The following is a 19,843-nucleotide window of genomic DNA, read 5'->3' as shown; positions in this document are numbered from 1 at the left end:
TTGAGTTGCAACATTAAGTCATTTATTTGTGTTCTTTACGATTTTTTGATGTAGGCACTTAGCGCTATAAATTTCCCTCTAAGGACCACTTTCAGTGTGTCCCAGAAGATTTGTCATGTTGTATTGTCCTTTTCATTTAATTCCAGGAATACTTTTATTTCTTTTCTTAATTTCTCTTTTGACCCATTCATTATTTAGGAGTGTGTTGTTTAATCTCCATGTGTTCATGTGTTGATTAAGGCTTCTTCCAGTGTTGATTGGAAGCTTTACTGCATTGTTGTCTGATAGAATGCATGGAATTATGTCAATCTTTTTGTATTTGTTGTGGTTCATTTTGTGCCCCAGTATATGGTCGATTTTGGAGAAGGTTCCATGGGGCACTAATAGAAAGTATATCCTTTGGTGCTTGGGTGGAATACTCAGTAGATTTCTAACTCTTTTCTGAATTCATTCAGAAGTTTATCCCTATCTTCCTTTGCCAGGGGTTCGAACCAGCGATCCCAGGCGAGGTGAGGATTGGGGATGAGTAAGCACGCCGTTCGCCAGCTCACGCCGCCCCCATTACCTGGGGACACTCAGAAGCAACAGGGAGTCTTAGGCAGAGACTCATTTATTGCAAGTGTTCCAAAGCTTATAAAGGCACCTGGAACTCCCCCCGCCCCCAGGTTGTATCTTAAGGATGGTCCCGCGCTGATCATGCACTCCTCAGCAGTGCGGAAGTATTCTTCAGACTTTCAAAGCAAGCCAGGCCGTGCCCCCAGTAACTTCCTTTCGACCTATGCAAGGTGGGGCCTTTAGGTCCCCACATTCCTTCAGTTCTTTGATTTCTTTGTGTGTTCTTTAAATTCACTGAATTCTTTTATCCTGTTTATAATTGTTCTTTTGAGTTCCATGTCCTTCATTATCTCTAGGGGGTTCTCATTGTACTCCTCTAGATTACTATTGGTATTTGGTGGGGATATGTTATTTTGGTTTTCCATGTTATTTTTTCTCTGTGATTTTGACATGTGAATTTCATTTGTAGTTTCTGATTCTTGTGTGAGATCAAGCCTTCAAGTTTAGGTCTGCTTCTTTTTGTAAACTTTATGTGCCTTTGTGGTTTACTTTTTGGGCATGAAATGCTGGCTCATGTAAGCTTCTGGTTCTCTCTTTTGATTTTATATTGGAGTGGCCAGATTGCTTTTGTCTTCAGGAATTCCCACAGAGGCCCGATTCAGATGAGGGTCAGATGTTTTCAGGCTTACTCCTAAGGTCTGGATCCCTCCAGGAAAGATTTTGGCCTCAGGAATTTGGGGGTTGGACTGGCCTGGGAGCAGGGCCCAGGAAAGGTGCTGGTCTCAGGCAGCTGCTGGCCGTGCCACCCAGAGATGCAAAGGGAGATGGGGGCGGAGAGAGGCCCCAAGGGCTCCTGGGGATTGCAGTGAGGAGAAGAGTTCTTCTGGATGCAAAGGATCAGAAAGCCAAAAGGTCAGCCCCAGCGTCCCAGAAAGAAGCTAGCGGTTAGTGCAGCCCAGGGAAGCAGAGGGAGGTGAGGGCAGGCCCAGGCCCAGAGGGTTCCTGGGGATCTTGAGAAGGAATTGCGTCCGTCAGGATACAAGGGATCAGGAAGCAGTGGTGGCCCGAGGCCTACAGGTCAGCCCAGGCGACCAGGAAAGAGGCTGGCGGACCGTGCAGCCCAGGGAAGCTGAGCAAAATTTATAGATTTTTAACTATTTTTTTTTGTCACTAGTTTGTAAATTTTGTGAGGCCAGATGCCTTATCAACTTTTTCTTGCTTCCATAATGCTTCAGTCATATTTCGTACTCAATAAATATTTATCAATGAATACATGAGTGGTTCCTTCATAGTCTAAGGCCCTTGACTAGGCGCTAGGGCTCATCCATTAGTGGTTTGGCCCTGAAGGGATACTGGCAACATCTGGGGAGAAGAGTGCTACTGGCATCTGACAGGTAGAAGGCAGGGTTGTGCCGCACCCAGCAGTGCGCAGGACAGTGCTCTACAACCAAGAATTGTCTAGTCCAAAATGCAGCCTGCATTGATCTGAGAGTCCTGCCCAGCCTCATATGCTCACTGTCTCTACACTGACTTGCTTATCCACCAAGGAACTGTTGACTGCCTGCCCAGGGGAAGGCCCTAGATTCTTTGAGCACATCAGGGAACAAAGTAGAACGATGTCACTGCCCTGATAGAGCTTGTATTTTAGCTGATTGCCCCTGATAAGCCAGAGTATAATGTGACAGGTGAAAGAGTAGAACGCAGTGGTGGGGGAGTGCTGGGTGGCTGCAGCTTTCACCCTGTGGTTAGGGTAGGCCCCTGGACATGGCCTCCTAGTCTCTTCTCTCTGGAGCTTGAGCTCTCTGGCAGAAATTCTCCCTGTCTGACCTCATCCTCACTCCTTGCAACAAAGTCGCTCCCTCAGTTTCAAGGTGCCTGTCCTGAGTGTACTCTGTCTCCTCATCCCCACTGCTTCCAAAGCAGTGCTGTGGTCACAATCCGTCGATCCTGAGGACCCTGCATGTCCCTTCCCACACACACGCTTTCCCCCTGAGCCAGGCAGTTTCATTTCACTGCCAAGCCAGGATCTGCCAGCCCCAGGAAAGGGGTTAGCACGTCACACGGGTAAGCCATGTAGCTTTCTGTCACATACCCTTCTTCCTTTTTTGTTTCATTTATAACCTTTGAAAAATGTAGAAAACACTCTTAACTCCCAGATGTACAGAGCCAGGCCTGCGGCTGTAGATTGCTTATAATTCCAGCATGGTGTCAGTGCTCTAGAGAGAGCTTTGTACTGTATGATGGATGACAGAGACGAGCCACACGGGCCCTTGTTGACGGTCTGCTGACTGCTGCCAGGTGCAGAGGACCAACTGTATTCTGCAGCTCCTCTGATGAATGCTTTGTCCTCCATAGAAAGAACCTGGGGTCTTGTTGGCTCTGTTGTCTTTCTTTGCACTTGAAAAATACTGTAATTACTGTGTTAATCAGATTTTCAGCCATGTGACCCAACCCTGAGAGAGCAGCTTGGAAGGAGAGGTAGTTCATTTTGATTTCGGATTCTAGGGTTTAGTTCATGGTCAGCTTGCTTTGTTGCTGTGGGCTTTTGGTCAGGCAAAAAGTCATGGCAAAAGGGTGTGGCAGGGGCAAGTTGCTTGCCACTCAGCTGCCAAGAAATGGAAGCAAGGTGGGGCCAGGACTAGATAGACCCTTCTGAGATACAACTCCACTGGCTTGCTTCCTCCAGATGGGTACCACTTCCCAGTAGCTCATGGATGATGTTAGCAGACTAACATCCAATCATGACTCAGTGCCATCACCAGCTGGGGACCAGGCCTTTAACACATGAGCCATTTGAGGAGCACTTCATACCCATACAGTAACCGTGGCCTATCCACGTACCACTCAGCCTCTCATTTGTCCTCCTGGATGCTTGTTCTTTTATGTATGCTATGAAGTACCAAGGAGGATTCTGTCTACTTAGTCCTCGAATTCATTCTGCAGATGGTTGTTGAATGCCCACATGTACACACCCCATGCCAGGAGTATTTAGAGGGAACAAACATGGTCCTCTGTGTCTCCTCAGAGTTGTTAGTGGAGCCACCAGCAGGCAGCATTGCAAACAGAGTGGGCACCACAGAAATAGAGTACAGATGGTTTGGAAGACTTAGCCTTGTCAGGGAACGTGTCCTCAAAGAAGTGACACTGGAGCTGAGGTCTGAAGGGAGAGGACTTACCTACATGATGAAAAGGAATTCACCCATCAAGGGGAAGGTACCCGCTGGCACCTGGGGAGTAGTGTCTGCCCTGTTGTGAAGCATGCAGAGATGAGATGATGTTTGTCACTCAGCAACTGAGCAGTGTTGTGAGTCCCTAAATGCCACTTGGAAAGACTACATTGGTTTTAAAAGAAGACTTTGACCAGAACTTCCAAAACAGCTTGTGGAATGGATGCCAGTTCTCAGCACACAGAGGAGCATTGTGGTGCGGGCATCTCATTTGCAGCTCCTCCCCAGCAGCAATTCCCCACCACTCCTGCCCCCGGGCCCAGTGTGGTGTTTCACTGCAGAACTCCTCAAATGCATTATGAGAATGTGTGACCCGCTTGGCTTTGCCATAGGAAATAGTGTCATCAGTAGCCTCCCTCTAGGACTCCGTCCTTAGGAAGTGAGGGATATTTGCACTTCGGACCCCTCCTCTCAAAGCTTTAAACAAATTGTCATCTATGCAAAGTAGAAATAGCTCACACAGATTCCTCAGCAGGGAAAATCATATCCCAGGTGAGTATTAATCCCTGTAGGTTCCTCCAGACTTAACATGAGCGATTTTGTACTTTCAAACATACTTTATTTAGTGTTTTGAAATATTATCCTGATGGAAACTACTAAGAAAGCTGTATTATTAAGTTCTCTGTTAAAATAGTTGGTTAACACTAGATGGCAGTGTAAATTTTCTTTCTAAAGGTGTAGGTGTATCAAATACTACTTTGATTGGCTGTGCATTAGAAGCTGTAGTAATTTGGGGAAACTTTTCCAAACTGGTGTCAGCCTATCGATTTCTAGCTCTTTTCTTTAGTCCCTGACAACGTAGGTTACAGATCCTGTTATAGGGACCCTTCATCAGACTTCCTTGCTTGCCCTGTGGGTAGTGCTCACACAAAACTCTGAGCATTCCTGAGGCCCACCAGACTTTCTATAAGCAGCGTACAGAGCACTGTGACAATGCTGTCAACTTGGCAGAATCTAGAATCATCTGGGAGACGACCTCAGGATAGCCTGTGAGGGCTTGTCTAGATTGTGTTAATTAGTGTAGGAAAACTTATCGTAACTGTGGGTAGGAGTGTTGCCTGGGCAGGGATCCTGAACTGTATATAAAATGTTCCAATGTGATAAGTTTCATGAGTTTTTTTTATTTATATTTTACGTGTATGCATGTGTTGCCTGCATGTAGGTAAGTGTATCCGTGTGTGCAGTGCCCGTGGAGGTCAGAAGAGGCTGTCGGATCCCCTGGGACTGGAGTTATGGACAATTGTTAACTGCCATGTGGGTGCTGGCATTCGAACCCAGGTCTTCTACAAGAACAACCAGTGTTCTTAACCACTGAGCCATCTCTCCAGCCCCATTTCATGAGGTTTTTATAGTAACCAAACACAAAGTCAAAAATCAAGGCACTTTTAAAGTACATTGGGGGGTGGGGGGCACAGGGACTGGAGAAATGGCTCAGTGGTTAAGATCACTGGCTGCTCTTGCAGAAGACGGATTCAATTCCCAGAACCCAATTCCAGCCACCCACATGGTGGCTAACAACTGTCCATAACTCCAGTTCCAGGGGATCCAACACCCTCTTCTGGCTTCCATGAGCAGTGCACAATATGGGTGCACTTGCATACATTCAGGCTTAGCTAACACTCATACACATAAAATATAAATATTAAATAAGTAAATAAATAAAAGTTAAGTACACTGATGGCAACATTAAGTAGGTGGGTTGAAACAAGGCAGAGAAACCTCTCCTCTAGGCCTCCGATGCTCTCTTGATGGTGTTTTTTAGCCTTTTGGTTGGTGGAAGCTAGAGTTTTATTGTTAATGTATTCCAAAGGTTTTTATCTGTTAGTCACAGGATGTTAGGTCAGACACAGAGGTGATCAAAGAATGGCTATTTAGATGGCTAAAGATAGCCCAAGATAAATTGCAATTAGGCTCTGGCCCTGCAACATTCCAAGCTCTCCACTGTCATTAACATTCTAATCAGTTGATGAGCCTTGCCTAATGTTCTGTAGAAGGCACAACTTCTTTCTGACAGTTTGCCTTCATACTCTCTAAGCTGATTTTCCAGAAAAAAGTTAAAACTAAAAAGAAGATTGTGCTGAGACTCTTGTGTGCTGAGCTCAGCTGCAGAGCCGAGCACTGGCTGGCCAGTAGGAGAGGCAAGCATTTTGAATGGGGAGGAGAGAGAAAGGGATCAAATGGTCCAGTTCTAAGTCACAAACACATTAAAATCATAAGGTTCTAGTACACTGAAAATGTCTCAATCCCTTGTTTCTGTGCCACTGTCTTGTAGAAGCATGCAGGGTGAATAGTGGCTGCTGTGGATGTCAGTCTGGCTCCGGCCTCCCTTATGAACCTGGAGCGCCTGAGCCTTCTCAGGCAAAGCCGTTAATATCTGAACTTCAAAGTCTTGTGCCAAAGAGCACACACTAGCCTGCAGGCTGGGTCCAGCCCACTGCCTGTTAGCTAGGAATAGTTTCACAATTTTAAGTGATTGGGGGGAAAATAAGGATAACATTTTGCCACATTTGAAATCTATATGGAATTCACGCCAGTAGTAGTAGCTGCGCTGTCAGCATGTGTGCTGACCCATGTGCATACTGTCTCTGTCTGCTTTTGTGGGTCTGCTTTCTCATCATGCCTGCAGAGTTGAGACCCTGTCAGAATGGCAGTGGTCACCAGCAGGAGGCAGCGGAGACACTCCAGGGAGACAGTGACCAAGGCACAGAGGGAAGGGGGCCACCAGGCCAGCCGAAGCTGCTTGAGAAAGTACTGACTTAGTGTCAAACACAGACCCTCAGCCCCACGCGGTTTCCAGTGCTCCCAGACTGCCACACCTCAGACCGCCACAGGTCTGAGCCTGCCCCTTCCCAGCCACAATGGCAGCAGATACTGGGCTGAGACAGGGACCCCTGGGAGCCAGTTTCAGCCCTGCCACTTGCTGGCTGGCTGTATGGCATAAGCATGTCACTTACCCCCCATTGCGTGCCCAGCCCAATATCTTGTGGAAATTCAGTCTTCTCTTTTTCCTGGTACCAGCCAGTCTTTGCCAACTCACACATCCTCATTCTACCCAGGCCAGGCTCTGGGGCCTTTAAAGCATTGCTTTGGGGCAGGTCACATGGGTCTAGATTGGCTGCGTGTCAGTCAGTATGTGCAGCTTACTTCTCTGCGCTTGCTTGCTTTTTGGTGAAATGTGGATCACGTTCTCTTGAGGATGAAATATGCTGAGTCCTGGTACATTGAAGCCCCTGGTGAGTGATAATTGAGCTGCAGCTCCATGTGACTTTTGATGCCGTGATGATTGAACAAAATGGGGTAGGGAAGTCTCACTGTGAAACTTAGGTTGGCAGACAGACCTTGGGACTGTAGGTGAGCTCCTTTGTCTCTGGTCTCAAATTAGACAGGCCCAGTCAGGTAGTGGCACTGAGCAGTCACAGTTGTTGTTGCCCAGACACCAGGGGCAGGCCCCTTGCAGCCTAGGAGAGAGTGGAACAGAGGGGAGAGGGACATGTGGTTGGAGAGGGACATGTGGTTGAGGGCATGCCCCGTTCCCATGGCCAGGGTACCCAGCAGGGAAGTCTCTGCTCCTCTCATGGGAGGCTGAGTCGGATAGGCCAGGGGTCATTCTGGGAAAGCTGATAACCCATAGAAATGCCAGTACAAGGGAATAGACCTTCCCTGCCCTGTTCCAGCCCTTCAGGTGGGGAGAGGCCGCCCTCATCTACTCCCATCAACTTCTCCCTAAGGGTGTAGACTATTGCCAGCCTTTCTGTTTCCCTTCTCTCCCTTCCTGGGCACCGTGCTGGCCTTGGCCTGCTCCTAGGAACATTTTTATGAGCAATGTAATCATGGAATTGAAAGAATATGTGTAGAAATATTGCCTTCGGACCACGAGGCTTTGTTAGTTTGACATAATTAGGAAGCTATAATCTTTTCCAGAATGTAGAGCTCAGACTTTATTGACCCATTTAATTTTTTTAATAATGACATTTTACTGGAGCAGAACAGCATGCAGCCTAGGCAGCCTCTGGCTGGGTCTCTGAATGACCTTAATTAAAAATAATTTCTCTACTAGCAGTCGATGTACCTTTCCCACAACATCCTGGCAACACAACAATGCCACTTAGTTCTGTTGTTACCACTAAAACAGTAACAACCCCGTTAGTTTTGATGTGGGAGGCTAAGTAGGTCTGTGCAGTGCTCCCTGAAGAGGGGCCCTCCTAACTGAGTAATCAGGTTTCTCAAATTAACCTTTAGACCTTCTTGCCTTCCCCGAGCCAGGTTCCATTAAATACAGAATATGGAGCGGGAGAACGGAAGGCTTATTAGTCGAATGCCCTTGGAATCATCTGGTCCAGGCCTGCCTGTGCTGCAGAATGCATATTCACTCAGCAGCCAGCACCCTTCCAACTTGGGAGCCCCGGCCCCTCTGACCTCACCACTCCTACTACTCCCTGCTCAGCCACTCAGACTGAGTCAGAGGAGTGGACTTGGCCTCTGGGCTCACTCTTGATCCTCTGCCTCAGTGTTACCATGTTAACTAAACTAGCTAACAGAACCAGATGCCAAGCACTTTGGGGATAGGAAGTGCTGCTCTCTCATCTGTCAGGACAAGCGCCAGTGGAGAAGGAACATCCATTCCCTCTGCCTGTTTCTTCCTAGCCCTCCCCACCAATGCAGTGGTGGTCTAGTGCAGAAAGGCACAGGAAGGAGGAGAGGATGCCAGCAGGACACGGCTGGATCTGAACAGGGGAGCCCACGCTCAGCTCGTCCCTTTGCTTCTGGGGAAGGCACTGTCCTCAGCTCAATGTGTTCCCTGCTTAGATGAGCTTGATATTTTCTAGAGAAGGCTCTGGAAGGGGGATGCCTACAGATATTGCTTCGAAAGGGACTTACTAGAACACAATTGTAATTATACATCATGCAGATTCTCCAGTTCAGGCTCCAGTTCACTCAGAAGGTATTTGATTATCAGTTATCAGTCTGCTGAGTCATAGGCATTGTTCTTCATGACAGGAGTACAGCAGTGATCCAATAGTCCTTGCCTTAGTGAAGCCTGAATGTGGAAGAGGGTCACACACATAAGTCGAAGTAAATCCACATAATGTCTAGGATGAGAGAGTAGGGCAGATATATTGGTGGATGGTTAAGAGGTACCAAGACAGGTACAGGTCTATGTAGGTGAGTTAAGAAAGGCCTCATTAAGAGGGTGACAGTAAGTAAAGGCCTAAAAGAAGTGAGGGATCAGTTTATGGAGATATGGGGAAAGAGCATTCCAGAAGAAGGGGACAACCAAGGATTGTAAAGTCAATATGGATTATGTCTAGAACGTAGAGGAACAGAAAGAGGCTAAGGTGCCCAGAGCCTGAGGAGAGTCGGTGAGGTAAGCCCAGAGACCTCTCAGGGAATAGATCTGGTCATTCATCTTGAGGCTTTCCAGCTCCATGAGGACCTGGCCTTTGCTCTTAGGGAGAAGACTAGGAAGGCCTGTGCAGAGGATTGACAGGATCCAACTCTGCAGAAGGAGCCAAATGTGGGTGCTCTACTATACACCTAGCAAAACTTACTGTGCCCCTACTTATTACAAGTGCTAAGAACACAGGCTAGAGGGGCTAGGGATATGGCTTAGTGGTCAGACACTTGCTTGACATGCATGAGGCCCTGGGGGGCAGGGGAGAGAGAATGAAAACAAGCAAATGAGCATGGAGGTAAATAAGGCAAGGTTCTCTACCCAAGGTCAGCGACCGGTCCGTCTGACCACCCCCGCTCCATCTGACATGCTTGTTTTGTTATATAAAACATGCGTAGCACTGTCAGTGTTACCTGTTGTAATATAGCTTATTAAAAGTAGGGTCTGTGTTTAGCTCCTGTCTATAGCCCAGGCATTAATTAATTTCATAGCATATATTGACCATGCTTATTACATGCTCAGTATAGGCTATGAAGTTAATATTAATTTAATATTTATAGCAAAAATAAGGCTATGATCTTTTTCCAGACTTTTTCTTTTAATAATTTATTGAGATTTTCGTATGTGCATATAAGGTGTTTTGATCAAATCCATGCTCACTCCCTCCCCTCCAACTCTTCCCATATCTCCCTATCACTTTTTTCTGACAACTTCATGTACTCCTTTTTTTTTTTTTAATAGGGCTTTTGTCTACTCTAACATTCCCCCCTCTAAAGTGGTAACCCTAAAATCTTCTAAGGATTAGATAAAAGCTCCCAAATACTTTAGACATTTTTGGCCTTTGGAACAGAGTATGAGGCCCAAGGATATTGTGACTTTTAGCCAAGAAATTGGCTACATTTCTTTGGGGTCTTTTTACCCTAACTGCCTAGCCAATTCCTACCTCCTATTCTTATCATGCCTTCCTCTGAAGAGGTTACCCAAATTTCCAATGGGGAATAGGGAAGCAGACCACTCTGGCTTCTTCCATGCTGAACAGGGATGCAGGTTGAGGCAATTGGGGTACCCCTTCATTGGGTCTATCTAAAAGACTCCCAAATTGCATAACTTTTATCTCCAGGGGGAAAAGAAAGTCCTTGAGTGGTGAATAGGAGATGTGAAGGAGAAGTAAAGGCAAGAGTTACTAGCATTGCAAGTTCTAGACAGGGAACTAGAAAAAAGTCAGAACAGAGCAATTTTCAAATGTTCGTATGAAAGTGCATTGGAATTTCAGGACAAGGGCTTCCAAAAGCATCCCTCTATTGGTTTCCTCCTCATTTTTCTTTTTTCTGCCAAGGCTGGACTCGAGTGATGGATTCAGGATTTGCTTTCAGGCATTTTGATAGCTGTTATAGTGGTTAGAATCAGTGTCAGTTCCCTCTCAAAGGCTTGAGATAACTGAGGGGTTGCTGAGGTATATGTATGACCTGAGGTGTGCATACTGGAAAGCCTTTACCCAGTATGGGTCATGCCTTCTCTTCTTAGCCTTCTCTTCTTAGCCTTCTCGACATTGTATACTTTAGCCTTCCCCAGATATAGGAAACCATGTGTGATTAGGGCAAAATTACATACAGTTAGCTGGGAAGAGTGGTCGGATACTCCAGTGAGGGCCCAATGACCCTCCTTGCCCCTCCTTTAATGAAGAAGCACAACTGTCAACAAGCCCAGTTGTGATGATGTTTAGCAATCGGGCTCAGCTGAAGTCGTGATGATGGTAGTTATTTCATGAAGAAGAGACGGATGTATAGCATCATCTTATTAAAAGGACATGGAATTTAAAAGGACTTGGTGCTAGGGTCCACAAATGAGGGAGAACATACGTCATTTGTTTTTCTGAGTCTGTGTTACTTCACTTAGTATAACAGTTTCTAGATCCATCCATTTGCCTGCAAATTTCTTCATTTCATTTTTCTTTACTGCTGAGTAAAACTCCATTGTATGAATATACCACATTTTTGTTAACCACTCATCAGTTGAGGGGCACTTAGGTTGCTTCCATCTCTTAGCTATTGTGAAAAGAGCAGCAACAAACATGGTCGTACAAGTATCTCTACAATAGGATGAGTCCTTTGGGTAAATACCAAGGAGTGGTATAACCAGATCATATGGTAGGTTAATTTTTAGGTTTTTTTAAAGCATTCTCCACACTGTTTTCCATAGAGGCTGCACAAGTTTGCAGTCCCACCAGCAGTGAATGAACTTTCCCCTTTCTCCAAACCCTCACCAGCATTTGGTATCATTTGTTCTCTTGATCCTAGCCAGTCTAGGTGGGGTAAGGTGATATCCTTAGGGTGGTTTTAATTTGCATTTCCCTAATTACTAATGATGTTGAACACTTTTTGAGATGTTTCTTAGCGATCTTTATTTCTTCCTTTGAGAACTCTCCGTTTAGATCTTTAGCCCATATTTCAAGTGGGTCATTTGGTTTCTGGATTGTTTTTTGAGTTCTTTATATATTCTAGATGTTAAACCTCTGTCAGATGTGTCACTGGTGAAGATTTTTTCCCATTCTGTGGGTTTTCTCTTCACTTTTTTGATTGTTTCTTTTTCTGTACAGAAGCTTTTTAGTTTAATGAGGTCCCACTTGTTGATTGCTGACCTTAATTCCTGAGCAACTTGTGTCCAATTTAGAATCCTTTCCTATACCTATATTGTGTAAGTTACTACCAGTATTTTCTTCCAATAGTTTCAGGGTTTCTAGCTTCACATTGAGGTCTTTGATCCATTTGGAGTTGAGTTTTGTGCAAGATGAAAGATAAGGATCTAGTTTCATTCTTCTACAGGTGGAGATCCAGTTTTGCCAGCACCATTTGTTGAAGATGCTGTCTTTCCTCCATTGTGTGTTCTTGGCACCTTTGTCAAATATCAGGTGGCTGAAATTGCATGTACTCAGGTTTGGGTCTTCAGTGATGTTCCATTGATCTATGTGTCTATTTTTGTGCCAGTACCATGCTGTTTTTATAACTATAGCTCTATAGTATACTTTGAGATCTGGTATAATAATCCCCCCAGCATTGCTCTTTGTGATCAGGGTTGCTTTGGCTATCTGGGGCCTTTTGTGTTCCATACTAATTTAAGGATGATTTTTTTTTCTAATTCTGTGAAGTATGTCATGGGGATTTTGATTGGGATTGCATTAAATCTATATATTTCTTTTGGTAGGATGGTCATTTTCACCATATTAATTCTTCCAGTCCATAAGCACGGGAGGTCCTTCCATCTCCTGGTGTCTTTGGTCAGATTTATTCCAAGATTTTTTTTTTTTTTTTGCAGCTGTTATGAATGGGAGCATTTCCCTGTATTCTTTCTCCAATTGCTTGTTAGTGATATATAGAAAGGCTACTGATTTGGGTAGGTTGATTTTATAACCTGCCACTATACTGAAAATGTTGATCAGTTCTAGGAGTTTTCTGATGGAACTTTTGGGATCTCTTAGGTATAGTATCATATCATCTGCAAAAAGGGATAGTTTGACCTCTTCTTTTCCAATTAGTACTCCTTTAATTTCCTTCTCCTGTCTTATTGCTTTAGCAAGAGTTTCAAGCACTGCGTTGAAAAGGAGTGGAGATAGTGGACAGCCTTGTCTGGTTCCTGATTTGAATGGGAATGCTTCCAGTTTTTCTCCATATAGAATGATGTTGGCTGTGGGTTTGTTATATATGGCTTTAATTATGTTGAGGTGTGTTCCCTCCAGTCCAATTCCCTCTAGGACTTTGACCATAAATGCATGTTGAATGTTTGAAAGGCCTTTTCTGCATTTATTAAGATGACAGTGTGGTTTTTGTCTTTGAGTTCATTTATGTGATTAATGACTTTTATTGAATTGCATATATTGAACCATCCCTGCATCTCTGGGATAAAGCCTACTTAATAATGGTGAATGATCTTTTTGATGTACATCTGTATGTGGTTTCCAATTATTTTGATGAGAATTTTTGCATCTATATTCATTAAGAATATGGGTATAAGGAGTTTTCTTTTTTGTTTTGTGTCTATGCGGTTTGGATATTAGAGTGATGCTGGCTTCGTGGAAGGAATCTGGGAGTTCTCCCTCTGTTTCTATCATTTTGAATAATTTAAGTAGTATTGGTTGGAAGTCTTCTTTAAATGTCTGGTAGAATTCTGCTGTAAATCCATCTGGGCCTGGGCTTTTTTTAGTTGGGAGGCTTTATATAACTGTTTCAATTTCCTTATATATTATGAGTATGTTTAAACTGTTGCTCTCTTCCTGGTTTAACTTTAATGGTTCCCGTGATTTTAGATATCCATCCATTTCTTTTAGATTTTCAAATTTAGTAGTGCATAGGTTTTTAAAAATATTCCCTTATAATGTTCTGTATCTTTCTGGTGTCTGTTGTGATGTTTCCCCTTTCATCTCTGATTTTGTTAATTTGGATTTGCTCTTTCTTTCTTGTGGTTAACTGGACTAGGGGTCTGTCTATCTTGTTAACTTTTCAAAGAACCAGCTCTTGGATTCACTGATTCTTTGTATTGTTTTCTTTGTTTCTGTTTCATTAATTTCTGCTCTGATTTTTTGCTATTTCTTCTCTTCTGCTGGGTGTTAGGTCATTTATTTGGGCTCTTTCCAATTTTTTAATGTAGGCACTTAGAGTTGTAAGCATCCCTCTTTTTCCAGACTTTTCCAATAGCCTTGTTATTCTCCGCCTTCCTCTTTCTCCTCAGGGAGCGTCAGCCTGTGTGTTAACATCAGCCTGTGTGTTAACATCAGCCTGTGTGTTAGCGTCAGCCTGTGTGTTAACGTCAGCCTGTGTGTTAGCGTCAGCCTGTGTGTTAGCGTCAGCCTGTGTGTTAGCGTCAGCCTGTGTATTAATAGGCCGAAGGAAGCCAATGATGTTGGACTCTGAACTTGTCTTTTCTTAATATACCAATCATAAAGAAAACCATGTTCCTTTAAGTTTCTGAACTAGTAAATAAACTTTCATTTCTTACTTTCTTCCTCCTTCTGAAATAAATTGACTAATCCAAACTCATACCTAATATAGTCTCTTCTGACTGAATATAATACTTAGATAAATTGAGGTCTGTAATAAAATTATTTCTCTATATATAATCAAGGAAATAAAATTTGATCTTTATATATGCGTGTTCTATGAGGGTATGTTTTATTTACAAGATGTTTAACCTTTTCAAAACAGTAATAATTTTGTTACTGTAACTCAATTTGAACTGCATCCACAGCCAGTCTCTATAGCTTTCATTGGCCGTACTTCCAATGTCCATTACCTATCTAGTGTTCTTAAAATGTCATAGAACAGCAGGGCAGGAACCCTCTTTTAGTCATTGCATCTCCTCATGTGCAAGGTCTTAAATTTGGCCTGTTGTCTTGGGCACAGTACCATAATGTCGTTCTTTCCAGCCTGGCACCTCTGTCCTCTTGATGTGATGTACACTTGTGTACACAGATGTGCCTCCATACCCAGGCAGTCCACGCTACCTCTCAGTGTCTCTTAGATCTGTCGTCCTGGTGCCCTGTGGACACTGCCTGCCCTTGGCTACTTTAGTCCTCTTGGACTCTGGCAGCTGTGGACCTCTTGGACCTCTTGGTCCCTCAGCTGTGTTTGGGGAAAGAGGGGGTCTAGATTCTTCTGCCCCTAGGCCACTCACCAAAGAGAAACCATGCAAAGTGTAAATTGCTCTGCTGAAAGTCCCCCAGTGACTGTCCCCATCAGTGGAACCAGTGACCCTCAGCTTTGCACTGTGAGGGTCCATGTCTAGTAGATAGTGGAGTATCTGTCTGTATTTCATGTGATCACTATCTTTGCACAACCTGTAGATGTGAGGGAAACAACTGGTACAGAGTGAGTAGCGGTTTTAGGTAAATACAGAGCCACCAAAGAGCCATCCATGTTCTTATGAGGATTGGTGTGTCTACATGAAGGACACATCAGTGTGGAGACACTGACTGCCTGTGGTGTGCTGTCCCTCTGGAGTAACCCAGGGAACCCCAGAAATCCGGGCTGGGCACTGGCTTTCACAGGACCAGTCCTCCTGCTCCTTTCCCTGCGTTTACTCACATGTGCCCTGAGGTAGGGCAGACATGTCCATGCAAACTTGATTCATTGATTCTTTGTATTGTTTTCTTTGTTTCTATTTCATTAATTTTTGCTCTGATTTTTGCTATTTCTTCTCTTCTGCTGGGTTTGGGTTTCATTTGTTCTTGCCTTTCCAGCGTCTCAAGTTGCAGTGTAGGGTAGGGATTGTAGCTGGTCTTCATCACAGTCCTCTGTTAGAAGTACCGTCCTGTGGTCGCCAGCTGTGGCTGCTCTCCTCCGGCTATGGCTGCTCTCCTGCTCTCTCAGTTTCTCCCATCAGTCATCCGGTCTGGATCCCAGGGCTGGTGAGGAGTCTGTGCCAGTGTCGCTGCATTCAGACATAGGAGACCAGGTTCAGTGACACAGATCTGCTTTATTGCAGGAAAGTACGGGCTTATATAGGGGTAATAGTCCAATCTTAACACAGCATATGGGATCCCTTATTAGCATGGCAGGCTAGTATCCTATTACACTCTAGCGGGCCAGATGCCCTATTAGCATGATAAGTTTCAGCTTCTCTAAGTTTCAGATTCCTGGAAACCATGTGACTTACATAGTTTTCTCTCTGATAAGAAACAGGAAGCACTGCATTCCAGCATGATGGGTATGTAAGGCAAAAGGCAAAATCAGTCACAAGATTTCCCACAACACCATCCCTTTCCTGCCCTGTCCAGCACCCAGTGCCCTGCATGAGCTGACCACTCTCCACCCTGGCCCTACTGTCCACTGCCACATCATCACCATGTACCTCAGTTCCTTGTTCTCTGCTTCCCTGTCAATCACTCTGCAGCTCAGTACCTGCTGTGGAGACCAAAAATGAGCCTTATTCAACTCGGAACCCCCAGCCCCAGCCCACTGCATACATACGAGGGTTCGGTTCATGCATGAGTGAACGAATGATTTGTGAGGGTTAGATAGGTAAGCAACATGCATACAAAGCACCAGGATGGCATCTGGTGTGTACACAGGACTGGTGTGAAGCAGGTACTGTGTGCTGTGCACCATTTTAGATACTGGGGAAGCAGAGGTGAACCATGGTCCCTACTTGGACTCAGCTTGGGAGGAGAGAGATAAATACCCAGCACTTCAGGGACAGGAAATGCATTAAGGAAGTCAAGCAGGCAGTCGTGCTGCGGCAGTGCAGGTCAGAGCTGGGCCCACTCCATGTCACAGTGGGAAGGTGAAGATGGGGCATTATCTTTGGAGTGGATAGTCTCACAACCTCTGGAATGAAGTGGGTGAGGGAAGGAGTGGCTGGGGTGGGTTCATAGGTCAGAATAGGGTGCCACGGAGTTTCCTTTGGTGAGTAGCAGTGGTGAGCGAGGTGGGAATAAGGAACCCTGGCCATGGAGCCCTTCAGCTTGCAGTGTTGTGGCTCTGCATTCCAGCTGTGAAGTCTGCAGCATTTCATTAGGCAAAGCAGCCTTACTCTTGCCAAGTATCTGCCACACCCCCAGCCCTCATGAAGGTGAATCAAGGTATTTTGAGCTGCAGGGTGCTATGTTACTGAAAGTGAATGCCCTGACTAGCCTGGTGACTTTAGGGTGGTCTAACTTAACATCAAGGGAGATGAAATTTACTTCTAAAGGACTTTTTTGTGGGAGTTTTCAAAACTGCTCATCAGCAAAAAAAAAAAAAAGGCAGGCCACAGCAGTTTCTCATATTTCAGAAGCCCCCAGATCGTGTCCCAGCAGCATGTAGTGTGAACAGCCAGTGTGAATCTAATGCAGTCACTGGATGGATTGTGTGGCCTGCAGGAGCTGCCTGTGTTCTGAGCCAAGTCTCCATTCCTAATAGCTGCATGTTGCCGTCCTTAGATCGGCCTGCTTCTGTTGGAGCTGTTCAGGAGACTGCACCTCCCTCGGCTTCTGCTCCATTCAAGATGGTTCTCCCACCTGTTGGCCTAGCAAGCCCTTCCCCAAGTCTCGGGGAGACCTCTCCTTCACACTCTACCCAGACCACCTTGCTTCAGCTCACACCACCCTCCCCTCTTCTCCTTTCTTCCAAGCCATGTCATGTCTGAGTACGGGAGGATGACAGATGCAGAGCGAGACCAGATTGACCAGGATGCTCAGATATTCATGAGGACCTGTTCAGAAGCAATTCAGCAACTCAGAACAGAAGGTAAAGTGTTTGAAAAATGTATACCACAAATGCACCAAGCAGTTCAGCAAGACTCGTGGTGCAGCCACTTACAACTCCTCTTACGTTTTTAATGAGATTCAAGGTGTCAAGCCTTACAGTCCCTCCTTCCCGAGTATTTTAACCAGTGCTGCTCAAAGTCCTGGAAAGATTGTCATTCAGGTTAAATGCATGGGAGGCAGGAGTGGAAAGGCCCTCTCCAAACAAGAGGCCAAGGTCAGAGGAGACTGATTGTGTATGTCTACGTTCTGAGTCAAGGGTGGGTGGCATGTGGCTAAGGATGGAAGAAACTTCTCTGAGATCTACTTGTCCTATCAGAGTCAGCTTCCACGTGAGACCTCATGGTTAGGAGGAAGGCCTATAGCCATGTCTCCTGGGCTCACTGTGGCACGCTCAGAGCCTGCCTTCACGAGGAGGCAGCACCGTCTCCCTTTGTTGGGTTTCACTCCCACTGAGGAGCTGAGGTGCTTTCCCAGTCGTGTCCCTCTCGATTCCTAAGTGCATTCAGTGGTACTGCAGAGGTCAGAGTTGCTAGGTGGTGTTGTGCTCATGGCAGGGACTTCTGCTGGGGAAGCTTCTCGAAGGACTCTAATTGATGGGCCTCTGGAAGAGTCTGGTGAAAGCTGCAGGTGTTCTTGCCCGAAAAACATGCGTCATACAAAATTCCGTGTGCATTGTTTCAGGGTCCCCGAATCCCATTGTGACTGTCAAGTCATGCAACCCTGTGCTACAGACTTAGTCCCTACCCCTACCTTAAGCACATAGGCATTCACGTGACCTTAGGCTGCTTATGCTAGGAACCTCAGTCTCCAGGCAAGGAGCAGCCACAGTCTGAAAACCGTGTGGCTTCTTTGTAGTAGCCGTGTGCAGTCGAAGCAGCCTGCCTGCCCTCTGGAAGCCCACACATGGCAGTGTCACACATAGGAAGCAGCACAGGCTTCGGGACTTGTAAACGTTTTTTTAAAAAATCAGCTTCTATGTGGTGGTTCATGCCAGAAGGACCTCCTTGAGGCTCAGCATCCTGAACAGTTCCCACAGAGTAAGGGGAGTGTCTAAGGGGAGGAGGAGAAAGCGGGACGCCCAGCTGAAAAGCAGCACAAGCAGTGGGAGTGTATGATCCCACACGTATGATTTAAGCATGTGGCTTGAAAGTCAGCATGAACAGTGGATGCTGCTAATACCAGTTAGCGCACAGGAAAAGACCTGTACCAACTCTGCTCCCTCAGTGCTGTGGTAAACCATAAGTTATTTGACTGCAGTTTCCTATGTGTTTAACCCTTCACCTGGTAAAGCCTAAGAAGCCTTACTCTTAAAAATGTCTCGCTTCACACGGGACGTGTTTTATAGCTGTGCTTTCACGATGCTTTCAATCCCAGCTACGCTGAGAATGCTGAGGTTCTGCGAGCCCTTGAGCTTGAGTCTGAGTGCTGTCCTTCTTTCTTACAGCCCACAAGGACATCCATTCCCAGCAAGTGAAGGAGCACAGGACCGCCGTTTTGGACTTCATTGAAGATTACCTAAAAAGTATTTCATTTTCTCTTGAAGGTCAAATGTGCATTTCATAAGAGGTGCAGTTTAGAACGTAGCTTTGCTTGCTGAAGGCTGTAGTGTCTCAGAGTTCGTAATACTGTTGCTTGAGAAGGCATTTTAAAGGATCTCTGTTTCCTCCCTCAACAGGAGTGTGCAAGCTTTACTCAGAACAAAGAGCCATCCGAGTTAAACGAGTGGTGGATAAGAAGAGACTGTGAGTACCATCTCTGTTGTCATCCATTAAGACGGTGATGCCGGCGCCGGCCGATGCCAGCCATGGTGGTGGTGCCAGCGCTGGCCGCCCAAGCTTATGGAGCACTTACTCTGGGGCTGCTGGGCTAGAATTTCTTCACAAGATGCTGTCACTGGTGCGGAGGGCACACTGTGTGCCAGGTGCAGCGCCGGCTGCTCTGTTAACCCGTAGCACCCTGTGGGGCAGACACCATTACTCTCATTTCCTGGTGAGGACGCTGAGACTCAGCAGGTTTAAAACTCATAGGACCCCACAGTCTAATGGTAACTGAGCTGGGATTGAGCACGGCCTAATTTTCTTTTCTTGTTTTTTCCTCGTTGAGGGTAAGGAAGATGCAGTCTGGCGATGTAGCCCATGCTGGCCTCAAAGTCACTGTGCAGCCCAGACTAGCCTTGAACTCACAGTCTTCCTGCCTCAGCATCCTGAGTGCCGGGGTCCCAGGTGTGTGCACCCACGTCACTTGCCATCTTATCTCTTAATAACCCTATGAGGTAGGCCACTGTAGCTGTTTTACCTCAGTTCCTGCCCCCATACCATCGTCTCTGAAAGGATTTTTCTGCGAAAAGCATTTTCACCATGGTTGCAGCTCCCCTGCGTCTCTGGTGATAGGTATGCTTCCAAGATGCTTTGTACACTGAACACGCCCCTCCCT

The 19,843-nt window shown here is 45.7% G+C and overlaps 1 protein-coding gene across 3 annotated transcripts in view; it reads left to right on the top strand.

The window, feature by feature from the left end:
• Stx18 (syntaxin 18) overlaps positions 1-19,843 on the top strand; it is a 132,686-nt gene that overhangs the window by 80,222 nt on the left and 32,621 nt on the right. For 2 of the 3 annotated variants that reach the window (XM_029563513.1, XM_008833116.2), the window contains exons 3-5: positions 17,275-17,390; positions 18,855-18,932; positions 19,086-19,152. In XM_029563513.1, coding sequence (XP_029419373.1) covers positions 17,275-17,390; positions 18,855-18,932; positions 19,086-19,152 — 261 coding nt within the window. The remainder of the gene's footprint in view (positions 1-17,274; positions 17,391-18,854; positions 18,933-19,085; positions 19,153-19,843) is intronic. The other variant, XM_029563512.1, reaches the window with a different exon arrangement.

This window comes from Nannospalax galili, unplaced genomic scaffold (genome assembly GCF_000622305.1).
Source record: "Nannospalax galili isolate Female #2095 unplaced genomic scaffold, S.galili_v1.0 scaffold1076, whole genome shotgun sequence".
NCBI lineage: Eukaryota > Metazoa > Chordata > Mammalia > Rodentia > Spalacidae > Nannospalax > Nannospalax galili.
The sequence above is the reverse complement of the archived record's forward strand: the minus strand, read 5'-3'. Positions and strand labels throughout refer to the sequence as shown.